The sequence below is a fragment of the Leopardus geoffroyi genome, chromosome E2, assembly GCF_018350155.1.
Source record: "Leopardus geoffroyi isolate Oge1 chromosome E2, O.geoffroyi_Oge1_pat1.0, whole genome shotgun sequence".
Taxonomy (NCBI): Eukaryota; Metazoa; Chordata; class Mammalia; order Carnivora; family Felidae; genus Leopardus; species Leopardus geoffroyi.
The window spans coordinates 25032113-25052707 of record NC_059335.1 but is presented as its reverse complement, the minus strand read 5'-3'; the positions used below and the strand labels follow the sequence as shown (position 1 = coordinate 25052707).

Below are 20595 nucleotides of genomic sequence, written 5' to 3'. Positions count from 1 at the left end.
TTCTGTTCCTTTAATACTGAGTCAAGGCAGAGAGAGCATGTCTGATTTGTTAATAAAGGTTAAAAAAAAAACCAAACATTTACTGTTTGTTATCTCACAAGTAATATTTCTAACAAAAACCGCTATAAATTACTGAGATATTTCCGTTAATATAAATAACTTATCTTTTATTGCTTAAAAAAGTAAACAAGTAATATACAAAAACAGGTTCCTTATAAAAATGCAAATATCAAAGGATGTAGACTATACAGGGAAATTGGCTATTCCCTTCTTTATTTCCCTAACCCAATTCTGCTCTCTGCCCAGGAATTAATTGTTATTAATAATTGGGTGTATATCCTCCACTATTGCTAATGGATTTACATATCTGTGTTCATCAGTATGGTTGTCAGGGTATTTATCTTTTTAATTTAGGTAGGATCCAGTTTTATGTGAATTTTAACTTGCCTATATGTCTTTTCTGGCAGTGGAAAAGTGGAGCTGTAATTCTTTCCTCTACTGGTTGACATTTAAGTAGTTTAGTTTTTCTTTTTCTAAAAAGACAAAATCTGTTACTTTCCTGTTTCAACTTTCTACCCAAATTGAGAAACCCTTGTGATATCTGTAAAGAATCCCAGTCGATTAAACTAAAAAACCTAATTGAATGAAATATAGCAAGTTGAACAGATCATACTATATGACAATATTTAGAAGTACAGCACTAAAACTTCTTTGTTAAAATTCATGTTATCCTATCCCAGCTAATAAATGGATCAGAATCAAATCACATTTATTTTGCTCAGCATTGAGGCAAGCCAGCTTGCATTATCTTTCAAACATACTAATAACAAACACCCAGATTCTAAATGTTCTTGTTCCCCCTCTACTGTTGTTTTCCTACTATTTGCTGCCTATTTTTCTTAGTTTATTCTCCATGCTCTAAACTCTTGATTTTACTGGTCATGTTTTGTTATAGGTCTTGAAACTGGAATCAATTTAACATCAAGAGGACCACCAGATTGTTAATTTCCAGATGAATCCCATTTATAACAATGTATAAGAATATCTATTGACAAAAATACACATTTTGGGGACCCTGATCCCTACTCGCTCTGGAGAAAGGTCACATTCTCCACTTTTGAAGAGCAGAAATCCTTTGCATGGCTAGTTCTGGCAGGTCTTTATATTGTTCCATGACCAATATTTTGAAAGTTCGACTATGTTTGGTTAGCATTGACTTTCTTGGGCTCTCTGGCAGAATTTTCTTTTTTCTTCATTTTCATATTTCTTTATCTATAGAAGCCTGGTGTTCACTGGTGTCCATCTGCAAGGTTGGGTCAGAACTCCAGCTTACACTCTGCTTTTAACAAAAAGGACAAGAGTTACAATTGCTTATGCTCGAAACTACAGGCAGGCATTTGTATGTATGCACCTGAGCTCTTGATCTCTAGGCTCCAACCCCCACTTCACAGATGAATCCTCATGAGCCTATGGGAAGGGACACCTGAAGGCACTAGCTACTAGATGAGTGACTTGTAGGCTAGCTAATGGCCCCCCAAAGTTATTCACACTCTAATTCCTGTAACCTATGAATGTTATGTTAGATGGCAAAAAAAAAAAAAAAAAAAAAAAAAAAAAAAGAAGAAGAAGAAGAAGAAGAAGAAGAAGAAGAAGAAGAAGAAGAAAAGGACTTCACAGATATGATTAAGTGAAGGACCTTGAGATGCAAAGATTATCCTGAATTATCCAGGTGGGCCCTAACTGTAATCACATATATCATCATAAAAGGGAGGCAGAAGGAGATCTGACTCACACAGGGAGGAACAGATAAGGCAGTGAGATCATGGAGGCAGAGAATAAGTATTGTGGCCATAAATCAAGAAGTGCCAGCAGCTACTAGAAACTGGATGAGGCAAAGGACAGATTTTCCCCTGGACCCTCCAGAGGAATCACAGCCCTGCTGACACCTTGGTTTGGTCCACTGATACTGGTTTTGGACTTTTGACCTCCAGACCTGTGAGAGAATAAATTTCTATTGGTTGAAGTCACTAAATTTGTGGTAATTTGTTATGGCCATAAGAAACTAACATAGTGATTTTGTGACCTTTCTAGGCCAGTTTCCTGATCTGCAAAGTAAGAACATTAATGGCAATACCTAGAACTTGAAAACACTAATGAATGCAAAATGTCTGACAGGGTGCCTGGTACAAGGTAAACACTCAACAGAGATTAAGTGTTATTATTACCAATTGGCTCTGATAGGAACAAGTATGGGATGCTTTGGAAACATATGGGAAGGAAGGGCAACTAACCCAGGCTCTAGTTCGTATGGTGCACATGACCATCCAGTAAGATTAACAAGACATTTTAGATGCAAAGAAGTTGAAATTATTTAAAAGTTATATGGCATTTATTGACCATAAAAAATCCTCCATCCCCAATTTTTAAGAGTGACTGCAATCATCAGGGAAACACTTTTTAGGTGGTCACTTGTCCCCTGGTGGATTCCCCAGCAACTTTCCTATTTGTCTGGCTTGGATTCTGAATGGTCATTCAAGGACACATTAATTAATTAATGAAACATAAGAATAAAGACTGCTAACTGGGACTTGGAAATGTAAACTCAGTTGCCTATTAGGAATGTAATCAACAACCATCACACTTTGCTGTGCTTTCTGTGGAAATGAGCAGAGGGCAGGCCGAACCCGTCTTAAGTGCCTGGGGTCCCCAACAATGATGGATTATTTCTCCCTGAGGGCTGCCCTGGAGCGGGGCCAGAACATTTGCCTTTGAGCTGTTTCCATTTGTTCACCCAGCTCCCAGAGACGTCATCACCTGCACTGTGGGTTGTTCTGGGCTAGTGATGGAGGAGTTAGCAGCATGGCCTGGAGTGGCTCTCAGTGGGCTGCAGCCAGCTGACACACGCCACTTAGGTTTCCAAGGAGCCAAGCTGTCTCCACTCACGCACGGCTGATGCACTTGTGGCTAAATGCGTTGAAGCCGGGGCCCTGTGCCAGATTCAGGGCATGAAATAGAATGCCACCTCCATCACCAGGGAAACAATGGTCTGCATGCATGATTTAAGCCAGGGCCAACGAGAAAGCTCAAAGGGACGGTCAGCAGAGGAAGGGAGGAAGGGAGACCAGAGGGCGGCTTGCAAGGATTTTGTCTTGGGTTATAGCCGTTGACAAGCCACTTAACTGCCCACATATTTAAGTTTATCTGGGTATAAGATGGAGGCAACAATATTTACACATCTCACTGGGGACTCACGAAAACAATATTTCTGACAGACCACTGGGGCTCCATGGATGGAAGGTGGTATGTAAGTGCAGATGATAAACTTACTGTGTGTTTGTGCTTTTAGCAGGTGCATTAGGGGGATGTAGACCCTCCAGAAAACACTTGTAGAATCTGATCAAAAACAAACAAGCAACAATAAAAGCTAACAGTTTTAGGTGCATGGATTTGTCTTTGGCTTTGTGCATATTTGGGGGAACTGCATGTATAATTCAGACTTCAGAACCTTTTTCAAACTTACTGCTGTGATTAGTGCTGATAGGTCCTTCTATCATCTGAGAATGCTGTAGTTGGGGATTGTTCCCAAACATTTGCCAACTTCTCTCTAAAAAATTTTCAAGTTAATTTTACTGTGTAGTTTGAGTTGCACATGGTGTCTGGGACATTTGGTTCCAAGTTGGAAGGGCCCAAAAATCTGTATAAAAAACAAAGCGCAAAGAGGATTTGTTGATCTTCCCCCCTAAGGTTTGCTACATCTGAGGAGTCCTTCTGAGTCTGTTTTACCTCCCTACGTTCTGTTCATTTAAGGCCAAGCAATTGATCTCAGACCTCCCCATAAGGTTATTAAATGTTGTTTTCTGTCAGCTAGGGACTCAAGGGAGTCTATTACTCTGTTCTTGGTTAATTAAACCTCTCTCTGCTGCATATTGTCTCTCTAGTAATTCCTGTGGGTCCAGGTAAATGTTGATTATTATAGAAAAACAAACTTGTTTAATAACACAAATAATACACATTAAAAGATTTAGAATAATTATATCAAAGCAATATGGAAAATAAAGATCATCTACAATTAACCATATTGGTATATATGCATATTTCAGACAAACATGTGACCTAATGTATGACCTGCTGTTGTCCAACCTGCTTTTGGGGTGAGGTTTTCACCTATTGAGTCTGAGGAGAACATCATAGATCCTCAGAGTCTCCGCCAAGGGGAGGGGTCCTGCTTCTATTGTATGCTGGAGGCTGGGGGGGGGGGGATGTGTGGTGGTGCCGGGGGCTGGGGGGGTGGATGGGGACCTTAGAACTTCAGTCAGCACTGGTTTTCAAAGACTTGTTCTCTCAGATGTCACTCCACTTCCTTAGCACTCCTGTGTTTTGGCAACAGCTACACCCCAGAACTGGTAAACACTTGCTGATTTTAGCTTCTGTGTAGATGATGATCCTGCCTCCTGATCCATTTGCACCCTGTTATCAGGAGCTTTAGTCCCCTCCGCCCCCCCTTCGTGCTAGCGGTACTTGATTAAGGCATACCTTACCTGCAGTACAATGTACAAATCTTAGAGCCTATTGAACACAGCAGACCTGTATGCACACATGCGTACACCGATGTGACCACCACTCAGGATATAAAACATCTCCAGCATCTCTGAAGTGGCTCTGTGTCTCCTCTGAGTCAGTGCCCCCCACCCCTAGGTAATTATTCCATACATTCTTAAACACTAATTTTATCATGTTATTTCCTACCTAAAAACATTCCATAGGATTGTTGTCCCTATATCTTACTGCTTTGGGTCTAAATGTTGCTGCCCGATTTTCTGGGTCCACTCTCTTTCAGATCCTGCCTGCTGAATCATCTGACTTTCCATCCACACCTCTTGGCCTGAGACCAGCCTGTGCACTGTCTCTCCCACCTGCCAAGCTCCAGCTGGAGATCTGTTCATACTGTGTCCTTACAAAAACTGCCCTTTCTTTGGCCTCCCCAGATCTCACCCATCTTCCAAGGCTCAACTCAAGTCCCATTTCCTCCAAGAAATCTTCCCTCTCTGCCAATTTTTTTTCTAAGTTCTTTGCATCCCTCTCACACCTGAATTAGTTAACACCATATGACTGAGTTTCTGCAGAGACTTGGGCCATGGGAGCCCAGCTAATATGCCGTTCCTACTTGTGATCCCTGCTGAGCATTTCTGTCCTGCAGCACAAGATTCCCCAAATGCTCCTTTCTTTTCTCTCCCATTCTCTCACATTGTGGGACTGCCCCAGGTCTGCCGCTCTGCTACTCCAGTCCCTACTCACTATCTGTCTCTCCTCTTCTTTCCTTCCGTACTCTTGGCACTTTGCTCCCCAGCTCAGCCAAATCCTCTCTTCCAGACCTCAGGCCCCATCTTACCATCCTTTCTTTGGATTTGACACAAAAAATCCTGAAACCAGGCTCTCTTCAGAGGGTAGGGATAGACTGAGAAGAGAGAATCTAAGCAGATGAAGAAGGAATTCTTTTTATCAGATATGGTAGGGCTGGAAACTCTGATATATCTTACAATTTTGCTCCCTTACACCCACAGCCTTTGAGTCTAGGAGTTAGTGACTACCTCATTTTCTCTGTTGTTCCAAGGAGTTAACTTTGCTCCTGCCCAGACTTTCTGAGTTTCCCACGGCACATAGAGAGTTCTGAGCTCACAAGGGTTAGCACAATCAAGGGGTTTAAATAAGATATTGTCACTGATTGCTTACCACAGGTCTACCTTTGATAAGGCTCAGAAAAGTGAGCTCATATCAAAAGCCTACACCCCCTTCTCTGAACCTTTTCAGTCAGGCCAGTTGAGTCAGAGTCCCAAAGTGATGAGGTGGGGGAGGGAGAGAGGTTTAGAAACTCTGCCCACTGCTGCAAACACAGGCCCTAGAGCTATAGAGCCAGGTCCAAGTCCCAGCATTGCATAAACTCTCACTGTGGGCCCCAGTCTCTGGGGAAAATGGGGAACGTAATCCATCCACCTCAAAAAAATGTAAATGTGAGCACATGTCAAAGTATTTTGCAAGGGGAGATAGCTTCCCTGTGTGAGCTGGTAGAAGGGCCAGCAATGCAATGTGTTGGTATGAAACGGGTTGGCCTGATTCTAACTTGCACATATAATTGTGTTTTTGAACTGGCAGTTGGCAAATGCAGCTCCCCAGAGACAAAGTCGGGTTCTAGATAGAAGATGTTTTAGTTAGATTCCTTTCAGTTGTAAGCTGACTCGGAGTCTGGCTGCCGGCATTTATATTATAGGGTCTTACTCTGACTTTGGAAAGTGGCTTTATTATTCAAAGCCTCAGTTTACTTATCTGTGAATTGGGGATAATAGTCCCTTCCTCTTATAATTATTGAGGTGCAAAAGGTAATTTATGCAAAGTTGTAGCACAGTGCTGGACACATAGATGTGCTCAGAAAATATTAGTGCTTTCATTACTCCCTAACAGGTGTTGCTTGGTAAGTGTTGAATGAATGAAGGAATGAAGGAATAAATGGCTGTTGGTCTGGATTTGGCTTCTGTGAGTGCTTTTTTGTTCTTCTCTAGTATTTTCAGACTGGTTCCATCTGATTAGTCCGGGAACAATTTTCACTAGGCATGGGGGAAAGGAATTGACTAAATACAAAAGCTTCCCGCAGGGGTTGGAATGCTGACCATGGAAGAGAGTGACATCCTGGGGGCAAATCCACTAGCCACCTGAGAGCTGGCAGGGGACTTCCCAAGCTCAGGCCAGGTTTCCATGTAGCTGTCATTTCCCTCTCTGCTTCTTCAGAGAGTCCAGCTTGACTTTGGTTTTATTCCCAAGCCTAGTTCCTAGATTCATCTTGGCAGGACTGTGGCTGTTGTTTTACTATCTTTCTGGGTAGCTTTACTATCTTTCTGAGACCATTGTAGACATTTTTCTATGAAAAAATAAGCAACCAATATTGTATCTGGGGGTCCCAGACCCTTTGCCCCCTCCTCATCTATCCAGACAACTGTCAGAGCCAAGCCTGTGGGGCAGAGCCTAATCTTGTCTACACACACACACACACACACACACACACACACACACACAAGTGCACGCACATGAACGTATATATCCCTCTTACACCCACATCGTGGGACCAGAGTTCCATGGCTACTCCGAGGGCAACAGTTTTGCTATCTGGTCCTGTTTTTGCCATTAACTTACTATATGACCTTCAGAAAGTCCCTTCCCCTCTCATGGCTTCAGATTCTCCATCTACAAAATGAGAACACTGACCTCATGCAGCAGGAGTAGGTCATGCCTTCTCCCTCACTGCCGCTCCAGTCTCTGGGGCTCTGTATGTCTTTGTTGCTTCCTGAATAGTTTTACTCAAAGAGGGAACAGCTAGACCCTCTCAGCCTGGAGATAACTAACCAGACTCCCAGCCAGGGTGTAAGCAGCCCCTGCGAAGAAAAGAAGGGTCCCCTACTCTGGCTAATTGGACCTTTCTTCTGTCCTGGAGAGCTGCCTGAATCAGGGAGTGATTCCCAGCTCCTCTCCTGGGCCCCTTGCACCAGGATCCTGGGTTTTGAAATCAGGTCAGTTCTGCCCTAGGCTCCCTCCCTTCTTTCTTCCCTCCTCAGACCACACGGTGTTTGTTTCACAGCTGGACACTTCATTAAGTGATGCAGGAAGTAGGCCCCCAGGAAGCAGATACCACCCAGCAAACCAGATAACAGAGCGAAGCCTCTGGATGCCTCTGGGGCCTGGGGCAGGGTCAGAGATAAGCGGAAATGCCAGGCTTATCACTGCTGCTTGAGTTCTAGAGAAATCATCCTGGCTGGCCAGCCCACCTCATTCCCAGCACTCCCGGGGCGGTTGGGCATCTCCAGGCAGAGTAAACACTGAGTTGGCACAACGGGTGCAGCCGCAGGAAGGGGACTCTGTGCCCCACTCAGGCACTTCACGGCTCCAGCACCAGAGGCCAGCAGCGGGCGTCAGATTACATCCAGATATTTGCGGTAAGGGCGCTCCAGGCCGGTCTGCTTTGAAGTAGGAGTCTGAGGGACAATTGTTAGGGTCATGGGACTAAGGAAGCCTTGGTGACAATTATCCCCCAGACGTAGGTCCTCTTGGACCAAGAAGCACGGTCAGCAGGAAGCTCTGGTTGATGGATACGGCCCAGGGATGGTCAGCTTGGGCCTCCTCAACTAAGGGTGTAGCGGGCAGACAAGGCCTGGTGGCTGCTAACCGCTAAATTGTCTGAGTTGAACCTGTGAGACTTTCTGGGGTTCTGTTTCATATCTGATTTCCTTTCCTGAATAAGCTCTGCTTAATGGAGGACAGGTTTGCACTTTTTGAGTGCACATCAGCTAATTGTGCATACAAGGGAGATGGCCTGGGTGGGCTGGTACCTGTGGGAGCTGATTTAGGACTGGGGAGATAATTCCTTTCCCTCCTACCACCCCACAATGAGGTGGCTGGACACACTGCTGTCCTGTTGGCTGACCATCTGGAGCAGGGATGGGTGGGGGGTGTGAGTTGTAATCTCCAAAGTTTTCATGGGTTTACCCCGTGCCAGGTATGGTGCAAAATGTTTCACTTACATGAATACTCAAACAGCCCTGTGCTTACTGCACTGTCCTGCACCCCTTTACAGGTGAGGAAAGCTGCATTCAGAGAGGTTAAGTTTCAGCTATGCAGCTGGCCAGGGGGCACTTTTCTGTGAAGTAGAAAAGCATACCTTTTCTCAAGCTACGTGGCCTCCATCTCTGAGAAAGCTGTCATATTTGATTTCATTACAAGACCCTCGCTAGAGCCCTCACTGCGGTGTGCTGCAACGCTTGTTATGACCATACACATCTGCAAAGTATAGGACACGTTGTACATGTTGTACCCTGAGCTCTGCAAAACCTACTTCCCTTCCTGCTTCCCAGCAGCAAACACAGGGGAGTCTTTCAGTGGTTTCTCCTGGTATTTGTCTCCACTTTCCTCCTTGTCAATTTTGTGCATTGTCTGTGCGTTTCCTATTAAGAGAAATGATTCAGCTTTGTCACTCTCCCACTTCCCCTCCCCCATCCTTACAACATCACTGTTTTAACTTTGCAAAGTGTTGACCTCATTACAGCATAATAGTGTGAACAATATCATGCAAATAGTATTCACTAAAAAAAAATCAATCATGTACTTTAATGTCCTTCTTTCAAAAGGTGCTTAAATTGTTTACATCTCTGAAAGTCTTTTTTTTTTTTCCTTTTAATGTTTATTTATTTATCTTGAGAGAGAGAGAGAGAGAGAGAGATAGCGCGTGCATGGGAAGGGGAGGGGCAGAGGGAGAGAGAATGAATCCCAAGCAGGCTCTGCACTCAGTGAGGAGCCAAAGAGGAGGCTCAGTCTCACAAAGGTGAGATCATGACTGAAATCAACATTCAGAGGCTTAACTGACTGAGCCACCTAGGTGCCCCACATCTCTGCAAGTCTTAAAAATGCTTCCTTCTGTCCTTTGACAATGTGCAGTGTCTTCAAATTTCTAATCTAGAATATACTACATTCAGTCTGTTCCAGTGTCCAGTTGTTTTAGAACGAGAAGTCTGATGTCATCCTGATTCTGGTTCTTTGGCACATGATTTTTTTCTTTCACATTTTGGGGAGCTTTTATAATCTCTTTATCTCTGTGTTCAAAAATTGCATGATGACTGTAGTATTTCTTTGATAAATTCCTACCCTCTTTCATTTCTCCTGAAATTCCAGTTAACTAGATATGGGGCTGGATCCATTATCTACTCTTATCTTTTCTCTCTCTACATAGGGCTCTTCATCTTTTAATTCTCCTTTCTGGGATATTATCTTAACTTCATTTTTTTCATCTCCATACTGGATTTTAAAATGCTAACATTCATGGGGTGCCTGGATGGCTCATTTAGTTAAGCATCTGACTCTTGATTTTGGCTCAGGTCATGATCTGATGATTCGTGGGTTCGAGCCCCCAGTTGGGCTCCACCCTGACAGTGTGGAGCCTCCTTGGAATTCTCTGTCTCTTTCTATCCCTCCCCAGCCTCTCAAAATAAATAAATCAACTTAAAAAAAATAAAATTTTAACATCTGTATTTTTAATTTCCAAGACTGCTCTTCTATTCTATGCCTGTTCTTTCCCCATAACACCATCTTCTCTTTTAATGGATGGAATTGCGTTTCATACTTTTCTGTGGCAACTAATGAGAGCCTTTTTGAAACTTTCTTCTGTTTCTTGTTTTCTCTGTTTCCTCCATGATTACATTTCTGTTTTGGGGTGCTCCCCTTTTCTCCTTGGGGCTTTCTTTGAATACCTGGTGATATTTTTTTTTTAATCTGTGCGTATTTCAGAGTAAGGCACAAAAAACTGGCTGAGTGGTTGAGGCTTGTGGACTGGCTGGCTTTGTTGAGGATGACCAGATGAGAAGCTCCCAGGAACCTCCAGTGCCAGTACATAGAGCTATTGTATTATGGACTATTGAGTTTCTCCAGAAACAGACCTCTGATCTCCATGGAGGGTGGGGGCTCTCCTGGCCATGCCTGTTCTATGCAGAAGTGGGGAAGGAGGAGAGCCACTACTTTGGAATGGACTCCTTAGCCTTGCATTTCTCCTCCCTTCTTATTCTACTTGGGGTCTCAGGGTCTACAGGGGTTGTACAGGGAAAGCTGGCTGTCACCAGAAAGGCCAGGGAAGAGTCTTGGGTTCAGTGCACGTTGACCCCAGCCTATGACAAACAGAGGTCAGTCTATGTTTTCCTGGGAGTGGATCAGCTGTCCTGTCCTTACCCAGGAAAGATGAAGTGTCACTGGATTTACTACTCTGTACCCAATCAGCATGGCTGTCTCTTCTCTGGTCTGTGTTGATTTGACTTGAGGGATGGAATGGCCCCCTTCTCCTCTGGGCAGGTGCCATTACCCATAAAGAATTGCCCATGGCTCTTGCTGTGCCCTGTACATCAGGGAGAGTTGGAGAGAAGCTGTGCGTCAGCCCTCACAGATCTCATTTCTCCTCAAGGCAGAGAAATGACAGGTATTCAAACTAGTCCTCCTGGCTGCTCTTTTTCATCAAAGAACCCTCAAGGAATTCACCTGTCGGCATATTCCAAGTTTTTTCCCATGAGGCCCCAGAGCTTACTGCTGGGAATTGTCAAGGCATCTTACCCTGCACTTGTTTGTTGTGGAAAACCCCAGCTGCTGCTCCTTCCATAAGTCTCCTGATGCTCAGCCCAGCCTCCTGCACAGCTGGAGCCCCCTTAATTCATTTCTTCCATACGTTTGTGTTGAATACCCACAACCTGCCAGGCATGTTGGTGCACCTGAGGATTAAGGCAAGTCCAAGGACTGTTCTGACCCCAGGGAACAACGAGCTGGTTCTGAAACAGTAGAGGATGCAGCAGCCACATTTCTAGTGAACCAGCTGCCTTGCAATTACTTGCTGCTTAAGGGAGACCTAGGGGTAAATCCTTTTGTAATTTAAATAGTTAGCTTTTGATATAGACATCTGTCTGGGACATTTTGTTTTCCTTTGGGTTCAAATGGACTTTCAAGATAGGTTTCTAGGTTTTTTTTTTAATTTTTAATTTTCAAATTTATATCCACATTAGTTAGCATATAGTGCAGCAATGATTTCAAGAGTAGATTCCTTAATGCCCCTTACCCTTTTAGCCCATCCCCCCTCCTGCAACCCTTCCAGCAACCCTCTGTTTGTTCTTTATATTTAAGAGTCTCTATGTTTTGTCCTCCTCCCAGTTTTTATGTTATTTTTGCTTCCCTTCCCTTATGTTCATCTGTTTTGTATCTTAAATTCCTCATATGAGTGAAGTCATATGATATTTGTCTTTCTCTGACTAATTTCACTTAGCAATGTTTCCAGGTTTTATTAAGCCAAGTATGTAGGCTGCTCCAAAGATCCCCGCAGCAGTGGCCTGTGGTGCACATTGGTGGAAACTCCCTCCTGGAGTTAATAAACCTTCTAGCCTTATAAATCACAATGCTTCGTAGTACTTACTTACAAGATTGTCTTTGGATGAGGAATGCCTGAAAAGCATGCTCCTCCAACTTTTGTAAATTCGGCTCATTCAACCCCTCCTAGAAGCTGGGTTTGTCTCTTTAGACTGGTGGGGACTGCATCTCACAAAGATTATCCATACCTGCTGTCGGACAGGTGTTGGGCTGGTGTTAGATGAAGAGATTTCTCTGGGTAGCCGCTTCCCTAAGTGTGATCCAGGGACCCCTAGCTCCACAGAGAAGTATGAGGTGGTAAGTGTAGAGGAAGGGGTGATTCCCTGGTCAGGTGCTGGTTTCTTTCTGTAGCAGATGAGATCCTGCTGAGGCACATCTTGAATCCCCAAGAGGAGCTGGGCACAACATTCCCCAAACTTCTTTTCCCAAGAAGAGTTTGTATGTTTGCTTTAAATCACAGTGCTATAACAGACTAGCATTTTTATGAGCATGTTCCTGATATTTCTACCAATGACACCAGGCCTGTGCTCTCCAGAAATGGGTCTGAATTTCTATACTGGCTGCTTAGGGCAGCTATCCTGATGGAGGGTCAGGTAGTGAGGGGGTTTGTGGTCAAGCTGTACTTGTGTAGCAAACTCACCCGTAGCTTAAAATAGCAAAATGATCTAAAGGTGCTTTTAGATGTCAGGTTTCCAGGTCAAAGTTTATCCTCATGATTGCTTTTATTCCAGAGGAGGAAGTGTAGCAGGACACTACAAAGGCCCTCCCTGGGGCCAGCATTGGCTACAGCTTAGCTAGCCTCAGGATACCCCGTGTTGGGGCAACCTTGGACAAATTCTCTCACCCTTTGCTTTCTCCCTAGGAGGGCCTGGAATAAAATGGTGTCAGTCAATTGTTCCCTGGCAGCTTAGGGACTCTCTGGTGGCTCCTAACACCCCACCTCAGTGTCAGCCTGAGCATCTCCTTTGCTTTATTTATTGATGCTTCTGTATTCAAACCAAGGGTTTTGAGGCTAAAATGTTTGGAAACTACAGGAAACACAGGCCCACTTGCTCTCTAGGCTGCTACTATGTTTGTTCTAGTGTATAGAGATTGGGTGCCTGATGCCTACATGGTCAATGCTGGAGGAGCAGGGGGGGGGGCACCACTGGTGGGTGTTTTCCAAAGGGCTCTGTGAGGAACTTGACCTGAAGAATGGCACTTGGCAAGTAGCCTAGGCCATTTTCCCTTACTTCTATTTTTAGGTACAAGTGGCTAGTGACTGAGGGCCCATTGTGGGGAAGGATCTGCCAATTCACCCCAAAGGCAGCTTAAACACATATTTGGGGCACCTTCAAAATAGGAGCACCAAAAATTGGTTTTAATTTGTGGAAGCATCAAAATTTTTATCATGGCAAAAATCAGAATGACCTCACATTTATTTTTGGTTTTGCTTTCCATCATGAATTCAATGTGTTTGTGGCAAGTATGATACCATCTGCTCCTCAGTGCTTTGGGCCTCTAAAGGTCTACCCTGGGATCCCTAGACCCCTTGTAAAGTCCAGCTTTCTGGTTCATTACCTAAAGGACCCCCTTTCTTCTAACCTTTAGTCAACTATCCAAACTCCTGCCTGCCTTGGATAGATTCTTAAAATATTTGCCTATCAGCACCCTCTCAGAGAGGAATGTTAAATGCTGCCATGATGTCAAAGGGGCCCCAAGGAGAAGGGCCTTGCCAAACCCAGCCTATCACTCATAGCCACAGCAGAGTGGGAGATAAGCAAGGCTCAGAGAGAGTCTGGTCCTCTGGGCTCCCTAAACAACCCAGGTGCTGTGGGGCGAGGCTGTTAGCTACCAAGAACAATGAAACTTCCAGATATCACTGCCCAAGTGAAAACTAGGAGTCTGTGGATTTTCTGATTCCTCGTCCTTGTCAAGCTTGCTTCAGGATGTCTGAAGCCTCCAAGGAGGGTGTGGAAACCTGGGGGCTGCTGGTGTCAGGCAAGGCCTGCTTAACAACCATGGACAAAAAGCTTAATGTGCTAAACGAGAAGGTTGACAAACTCTTGCATTTCCAGGAAGATGTCACGGAGAAATTGCAGTGTGTGTACCAAGGCATGGGCCACCTGGAGCAGGGCCTACACCGCCTGGAAGCCTCTCACATCCTGGGCCCAGGTGGGGCTGACCATACTCCTCCAGCTGATGCACAGGCTGGGTGGCCAGAGGTCCTGGAGCTGGTGAGGAATGTGCGGCAGGATGCTGCCCAGCATGGTGCCAGGCTTGAAGCCCTATTCAGGATGGTCGTGGCCGTGGACAAGGCCATAGCTTTGGTGGGGGCTGTGTTCCAGAACTCGAAGGTGATGGATTTCATCATGCAAGGGAGTGTCCCTTGGAGGAAAGGAAGCCTGGCTGATGGCTCTTCAGAGGTTGGTTCTTGCTTCCCTATCCCAGTAACCCTTCTGGCTGAAAGGGAGACCCCAGTGACTCTGGTGGGGACACTGGCCAGGCAGCTAGTCTTAGAAGCAGCAGGAGCTGTTGTTCTCTTCCTGTGCCACCTGCATGACCTGTGGACGGAGAAAGAAGAGGGTGAACCTGAGAGCTCATAGGTGGATTTTCACACAGGTCACTGACTGGCTGCTCTTCCCAGGGAAAGGAAGAGGCAGTGCCTCGGTGAGGTCTGTGGGGCCTTGGCCAGTGTCAGAACACCTAGTGGGGGGAAATGGGCCATTAGGGAGAGGAGGACAGTGAAGCTTATTGGACATTCTAGTAACTTCTTTTTGCTCCCTTTTGTCCTTCACACCTGGAGTAGGAAACAGGTGGGAGCCAGCTTACCTATTAGAACCCCCTTTTAGAACCCTCACCTTCCTGTCCCCAACCTTGTGCTGTGTCCCAGAGTGGGCAGAGTGTGCAGCTGCTTGTTCGAAGATGAGTGTTGACAATGACCCCTAGGGGACACAGGCTATGAAGAAGCCGGAGCCTGGGGGTGGAGTATGGCATTTCTGGGAGGACTGTTCCCAAAGATTGCATAATCAAACCTGCTGGCTAATGGAAGTTTGGCTGGGGTGGGGGTGTTTGTGTATGTGTGAGGTGTATAGAAGCAACATTCTGTTTGGGAACAGCTAAGAGTCAGCCACTTAGCAACACTCAGACGGCCTGGAGCCACCATCTCAGATCCCTGCTGTTATCCACCAGCCGCTGGCAAGAGATAAGCTGAGGTCCGCAGGAGGCTGTGCTGGACTCTGTGTCAGCAGTGAGGCTTTCAGGGGAAAGGCTGCAGGGTTTGCCTTCCTTCCTCATCTGCAGCCAGGCCAGAGCTCACCCTGCTGGCCCCTTCCTCTCCCTGCCCCTCACCTTCTTCCAGAGGATGCCCCTCTCCAGTAGCTCCTTGCTTCCTGCAGCTGTCCTGTGAGTCTGGCCTGCAGGGGAGAGGTGACCTCCCCCTTTTTCACTGATAACCAACCTCAGCTTTAAAGAAGAAAATGACTCTAATAAATGCACATGATGAAAATATTCATGTGGTAAAAAACATCATCGTGTCCCTTCTACTCCATTCCCCCATCCCCAGTCCCCAAGACTCCTCCTCGAGCAGTGATAGGTGCCAATTTCCTGCAAAACCTCGCAGACGGAGTCTGTTTATAACACACCTCTTTGTTCTATTTTAACTCAAATCATTCACATTATTCTGGCCTTGATTTTTTTTAACTTAATATATTTTAGGCATCGTTTCATATTTAAAATTTTTTTTCAAAATTTATTTACTTATTTTGAGATAGAAAGAGAGAGAGCAGGGAAGGGGCAGAGAGAGAGGGAGAGAGAATCCCAAGAGGTTCTGCACTGTCAGCACAGAATCTGACATGGGGCTTGGACCCACAAACCGTGAGATCATGACCTGAACCAAAATCAAGTCAGATGCTTAACCGACTGAGCCACCCACGTGCTCTGTTTCATATTTATACATAGAAATCTTCCTCTTTCTGCAAGTTGCAAAGTTCTCCAGTTGGGGGTGTGTGTCTTAATTTGTTATCTAGCCCTGCGTCATTGTTTTTTTTATATTATTTCTTATTTTTAGCTATTATACATAACGATGCAGCAAATATCCATAGAAGTGTGAGCTTATGTCTACGATACACTCCTAGATGTAGCAATGCCATTTGTGTATATAAAGCAAAACTGGCCTTCAAAGGAGTTTCTCCAATTTGGTCTCCTGTCAATAGCATATGGGAATGGTTGTGGCCTCCCCTTTGGCTGACAAAGCATACCATCCAATTTGTTTATTCTTTGCCTGTGTGGGGATTGAAAACTGAGATCTTATTGTGTGTGTGTTTTTTAACATTCTGAAAAATTTTGTGAAATGCAAACTTATAGTAGAGCACTTATAGTAGAGATTAGTATCATGCACCCTGTGAACCCACAAGGGGAGGCCGATGTTGTTGCATATATCCTCACCTACTTTCCTCTCTCTAGATTATTTTGAAGCAAATCTGAGACATTGGATCATTTCATCCAAAAAAACTAGCAGTTATATCTAGAAGATAAGGGCTCTTTTAAAAAAATGTAATCACAAGGGGCGCTTGGGTGGCTCAATCATTTGAGTGTCTGACTCTTGGTTTCAATTCAGGTCATGATCTCACAATTGTGGGATTGAGCCCTGTGTCAATTTGTCAGTGCAGAGCCTGTTTGGGATTCTCTTTCTCCCTCTCTCTCTCTCCCCTGCTCATGTGTGCTCTGTCTCAAAATAAATAAATATTTAAAAAAACAAACAAAATACTCGTAATCATGATACCATTATCATGACCAAAAAGTACATAGTAATTTAATATTACCAAAGTCAGTGTTCAAATTTTCCTAATTGTCTTATGCTTTTTTTCCCCTTACAGTTTGTTTATTTGAATCAATATTTAAATAAGACAACTGGTTATATGCCTCTCAAAGCTAATTCTTTTTCTTTAATTCATAAAAAAAATTAAAACTTTTCATTATGGAAAATTTCAAATGTAGCCAGAAATAGAATAGCATATATCATTGTAGTTTTAATTTGTATTTGCTATATTTTTCTGTGAACTGCTCATGTTCTTTTCCCACTTTTCTATTTCATTTTTTTGTACTTATTGATTTGTAAGAGCTCTTCATATATTAGTGAAATTAGCTCTATATTATATGTGTTGCAGGCATTTCTGAATAGGGGAAATCATAGAACATTTTCTTTTCTGAGTTCTTGCAACATTTCTTGTCTGTTCTGGTCAACTGGCATGTGATTGATCTCTTTTCTGGTCTTTGTGTTTAATACAGCTATCAGTAACCATCTATAGGTTTGGGTCTAGCACCCCAATCAGACTGTCAGTTCCTATTTGATCCATGACAAGAGGCCTCTACTTCCTTCTGTGTACTGTGGCCAGAGCGGGTCTCATAGGAGGTGTCAGAGAATGGGTAATGAACTGAGACAGACCCCTAGCTATTTAACATATTGTTGGTGTTGAAAAGAGACTTTCTGGAGATCCTGTTCATGTTTCCTTAAGAGGGTAGGGGCATAGTAATGATTTATGGGATTGAATTAAATCCTAGCATTGGCTCCTAAATTTGAAAATTGTGCCGGGACTATGGAATTTAAGAAACAAATGAGCAAAGGAAGAAAAAGAGAGAGAGAGAGAGAGAGAGAGAGAAACCAAGAAGTGGACTCTTAATTACAGAGAACAAACTGATGGTTACCAGAGGGGAAGGTGGCAGGGGGGACAGGAGAAATAGGTGATGGGGATTAAGGAGCGCACTTTGCCATGAGCACTGGGTATTGTATGGAAGTGTTGAATCACTGTATTGTACACCTGAGACTAATGTAACACTGTAGTTAACTGTATGTTAACTATATTGGAATTAAAACATTTTTAAATGTCCAAAAAAAGAAAGAAAGAAAAAAGAAAATTGTGCCAGGACGTCACAAAGTTCCTCCTTGGGTTTTCTGAAGTGCCCAGTGGTACTTCAGTTTGGTTGTAAAAATGAATTAGAGTATTTCTAGAAGTCAGGTGCTCTTTCATGAAGGACAGGGCCAGGCTCAGCCAGGGGTGGGCCCAAATCATAGGCAAACTGTTCAGAAGACACCAGTCCTCTAGAATGGTGTTTAGGGTCTCTTCTCCTTCCTCTGGATGAACTGGAACCAAAAGGTTGAGTCCTGAAGACACGACTCAGCTGTGTGTGTGTGTGTGTGTGTTTGCATGTTTAGGTGCGTGTGTACTGCCTACACCAAGAGTGGAAACAGGCAGAGGACACTCTAAGCCCATCAAGGTCTGCCAAAGGAGAGTTTGTTTGAGTGCCTCTCCGCCGGGGTGAAACAGGAGGCATCCCGTGATAATGCTTCCTGTTCCCCCAGCTACGGGGGTGGAAGGACAAAGTCTGCAGGAGGCCAACGTAGAGGTCTCTGCTGAGTAGGGGGCCCTGGTCACATTGATGTGCTGGTGCTAATCATAATAACAGCAGCTGACATTTATTTATTAGGTGCCTAGCACACGCCAGGGGTGGGGCTGGGTGTTCCCATGTGTTGTTACCTTCAAGAAGACAAAGCTTGGTGTGCTGGGATCCCAAAGGGATGAGCATGTAGTAGGATTGAACAAAGCGGGTACAGTGTAGGAAAAACAGTGGAACCAACCCTCATCCTTAGTGCCAGGGAGACTTTCTGGAGAGGTGAGGACTGTGGTGCCCCAGTTAGAGGGAACTGCTCCAGCTGATTTTTGCCATGTGGCCCTAAAGTTGCCAGATCTTCAGTTTTTTTTTTTTTTTTTAGGAGAATTTGGGAACGTAGACTTGTTTATAATCAGTTTTATTAATATATAATTTACATACAATAAATGGCACATACACACAAACTATGTACATAGTTCAACATAGTTCAACAAGTGTGTACATCCAAATCAACACCACCATAATCAAAACACAGAGCAATTCTAAGCCCCAAAATGGAACTTAGAATTTTAATATAAAAGTCTCCTAGATTTAAAGTGTTGATAACAAATTAAAAAAATTAAAATGCTGTGCATGCCAAACAAAATGTGTCTCAAGCTCTTTTTGGCTCCCAGTTGGGGTGTGTGTGGCCAAGTCAAGGGAAAAGGCCTTCAGCAGTGAGTGGGGCCCAGGGTCTCAGCCCAGGCTCAGGGCTGTGCTGTGACCAGAACTGCTGCTGTGATAAGGGCCAGGAGGAGTTTTAGGGGCTGCACCAGTCAAAGGCTCAAAACCTCTACAAACACCAGGGGCACCCAGCAAGGGGTTAGGTCATCTAGAAATATTTGCACTTAAAAACACTGAGTACTCCTACTATTTCAGGAGTAAGATCACTGGCCTCATGCAGACCACTTAGAGTTAAAGGGAGAGCTGCTGAGGGCTTCTCTAGGTCAGACTTTGAGTGTCCTTACACAATCCATCCATGGATCAATCAATTGGCTCATCGAAGACAGATAGCTCCCTGTTTCAGGCAGGATAAAATCACCAGAGCTACTGAGCACTTACCATGTGCTGGACACACTTGTCAGGACCTTTCACAAATTAATTCCCCAATCCTCTCACTAACTCTATGAGTCAGATAATATTATTCTCCCCATTTCACAGATGAGGAAAGTGAGATACAGAGAAGTTAAGGATCTCTGCCGAGTGGTGAAGATGGGGTTTAAACCCAGCAGGTCTGGCTCAAGAGTCTGAGAGGCTGTGCTTCCTGCCACACTACTGTACTGTAAAGGGGTGACCATAGGATGCATCAACCCAGTTTCCTGGCAGACACTATTCGTTGATTGTGGCATTTCTTTCCCCTCTACCCATCCCCACCCCTTAAACAAGCATGGGTTAATTTGACTTTAGAATCCAAGCAATAGCCATAACTGACTGATCTGAATTATTAACACTTTATGATTAAATTTATTTTCCATTACTGGTCTACGTGCTTTGGGGTCCAGTCTGTTTAGAAGCCCCTGTCAGGTCTGCTCCTTACTGACAATATGAGACATATTACAAAGAACTTGATGACCTTGGGTAAGTGTCTTTGTCCCTATGATGACAATAGTGATATCTACACTCTAGTATTACTGTGAGACCACGTGAAATAACCTAAGTACTTCTACCTTTAGCATATGGTAGGTGTTCCACCTTCTGTGGCCTGAACAATGATGGTGATGATGATCGTGGTGGTTTTTATGGTGTTTCTTTTAGAACAAAGATCGAGTGGAAGAGAAAGGAGCAAAACCAAAGCATGTGCTGAGCACCAGAGCCGTGCAGGCCGAGATCAGGGGGTCTCCGGAGGGTGAGTGGGACCCTATTTGCTTTATTTCACATCACACACATAATAGTTTCAAAATAAAAATACCAATGGTGACAATGTGATCACTGAAAAACTGTTGAAGCTGCTGCTTTTTTTTCTTTTTTCTTTTGTCCTGTATGTATATCCCACTATGTATTCCTATTTTATTTATTTATTTATTTATTTATTTATTTATTTATTTAAAAACATTTTTTAATGTTTATTTATATTTCTGCACTGTCATTGCAGAACCCAAAATGGGGCTCGATCTTATGACTATGTGATTCTGCCCTGAGCCAAAATCAAGACTCAAGAGTCAGACATTTATCTGACTGAGCCACCCAGGTGCCCTGTGTTACTGTTTTAAAGTCACTTGGAATAGCTTCTTCTTGTGTAAGCTATGCCACCAACCT

The 20595-nt window shown here is 44.1% G+C and overlaps 1 protein-coding gene across 4 annotated transcripts in view; it reads left to right on the top strand.

Annotated features, from left to right (window-relative positions):
- The first annotated feature begins 3095 nt into the window (after nt 1-3095).
- The window catches only part of MYLK3 (myosin light chain kinase 3), a 43874-nt gene continuing 26374 nt past the window's right edge, over nt 3096-20595 (top strand). The window contains exons 1-2 of one of the 4 annotated variants that reach the window (XM_045442629.1): nt 3096-3304; nt 20095-20185. In XM_045442629.1, the coding sequence (XP_045298585.1) occupies nt 3287-3304; nt 20095-20185 (109 nt within the window). In that variant the 5' untranslated portion in view covers nt 3096-3286. Of the gene's footprint in view, nt 3305-7862; nt 7980-13671; nt 14337-20094; nt 20186-20595 lie in introns of those variants that run through there. The other 3 variants (XM_045442631.1, XM_045442630.1, XM_045442628.1) reach the window with 3 other exon arrangements.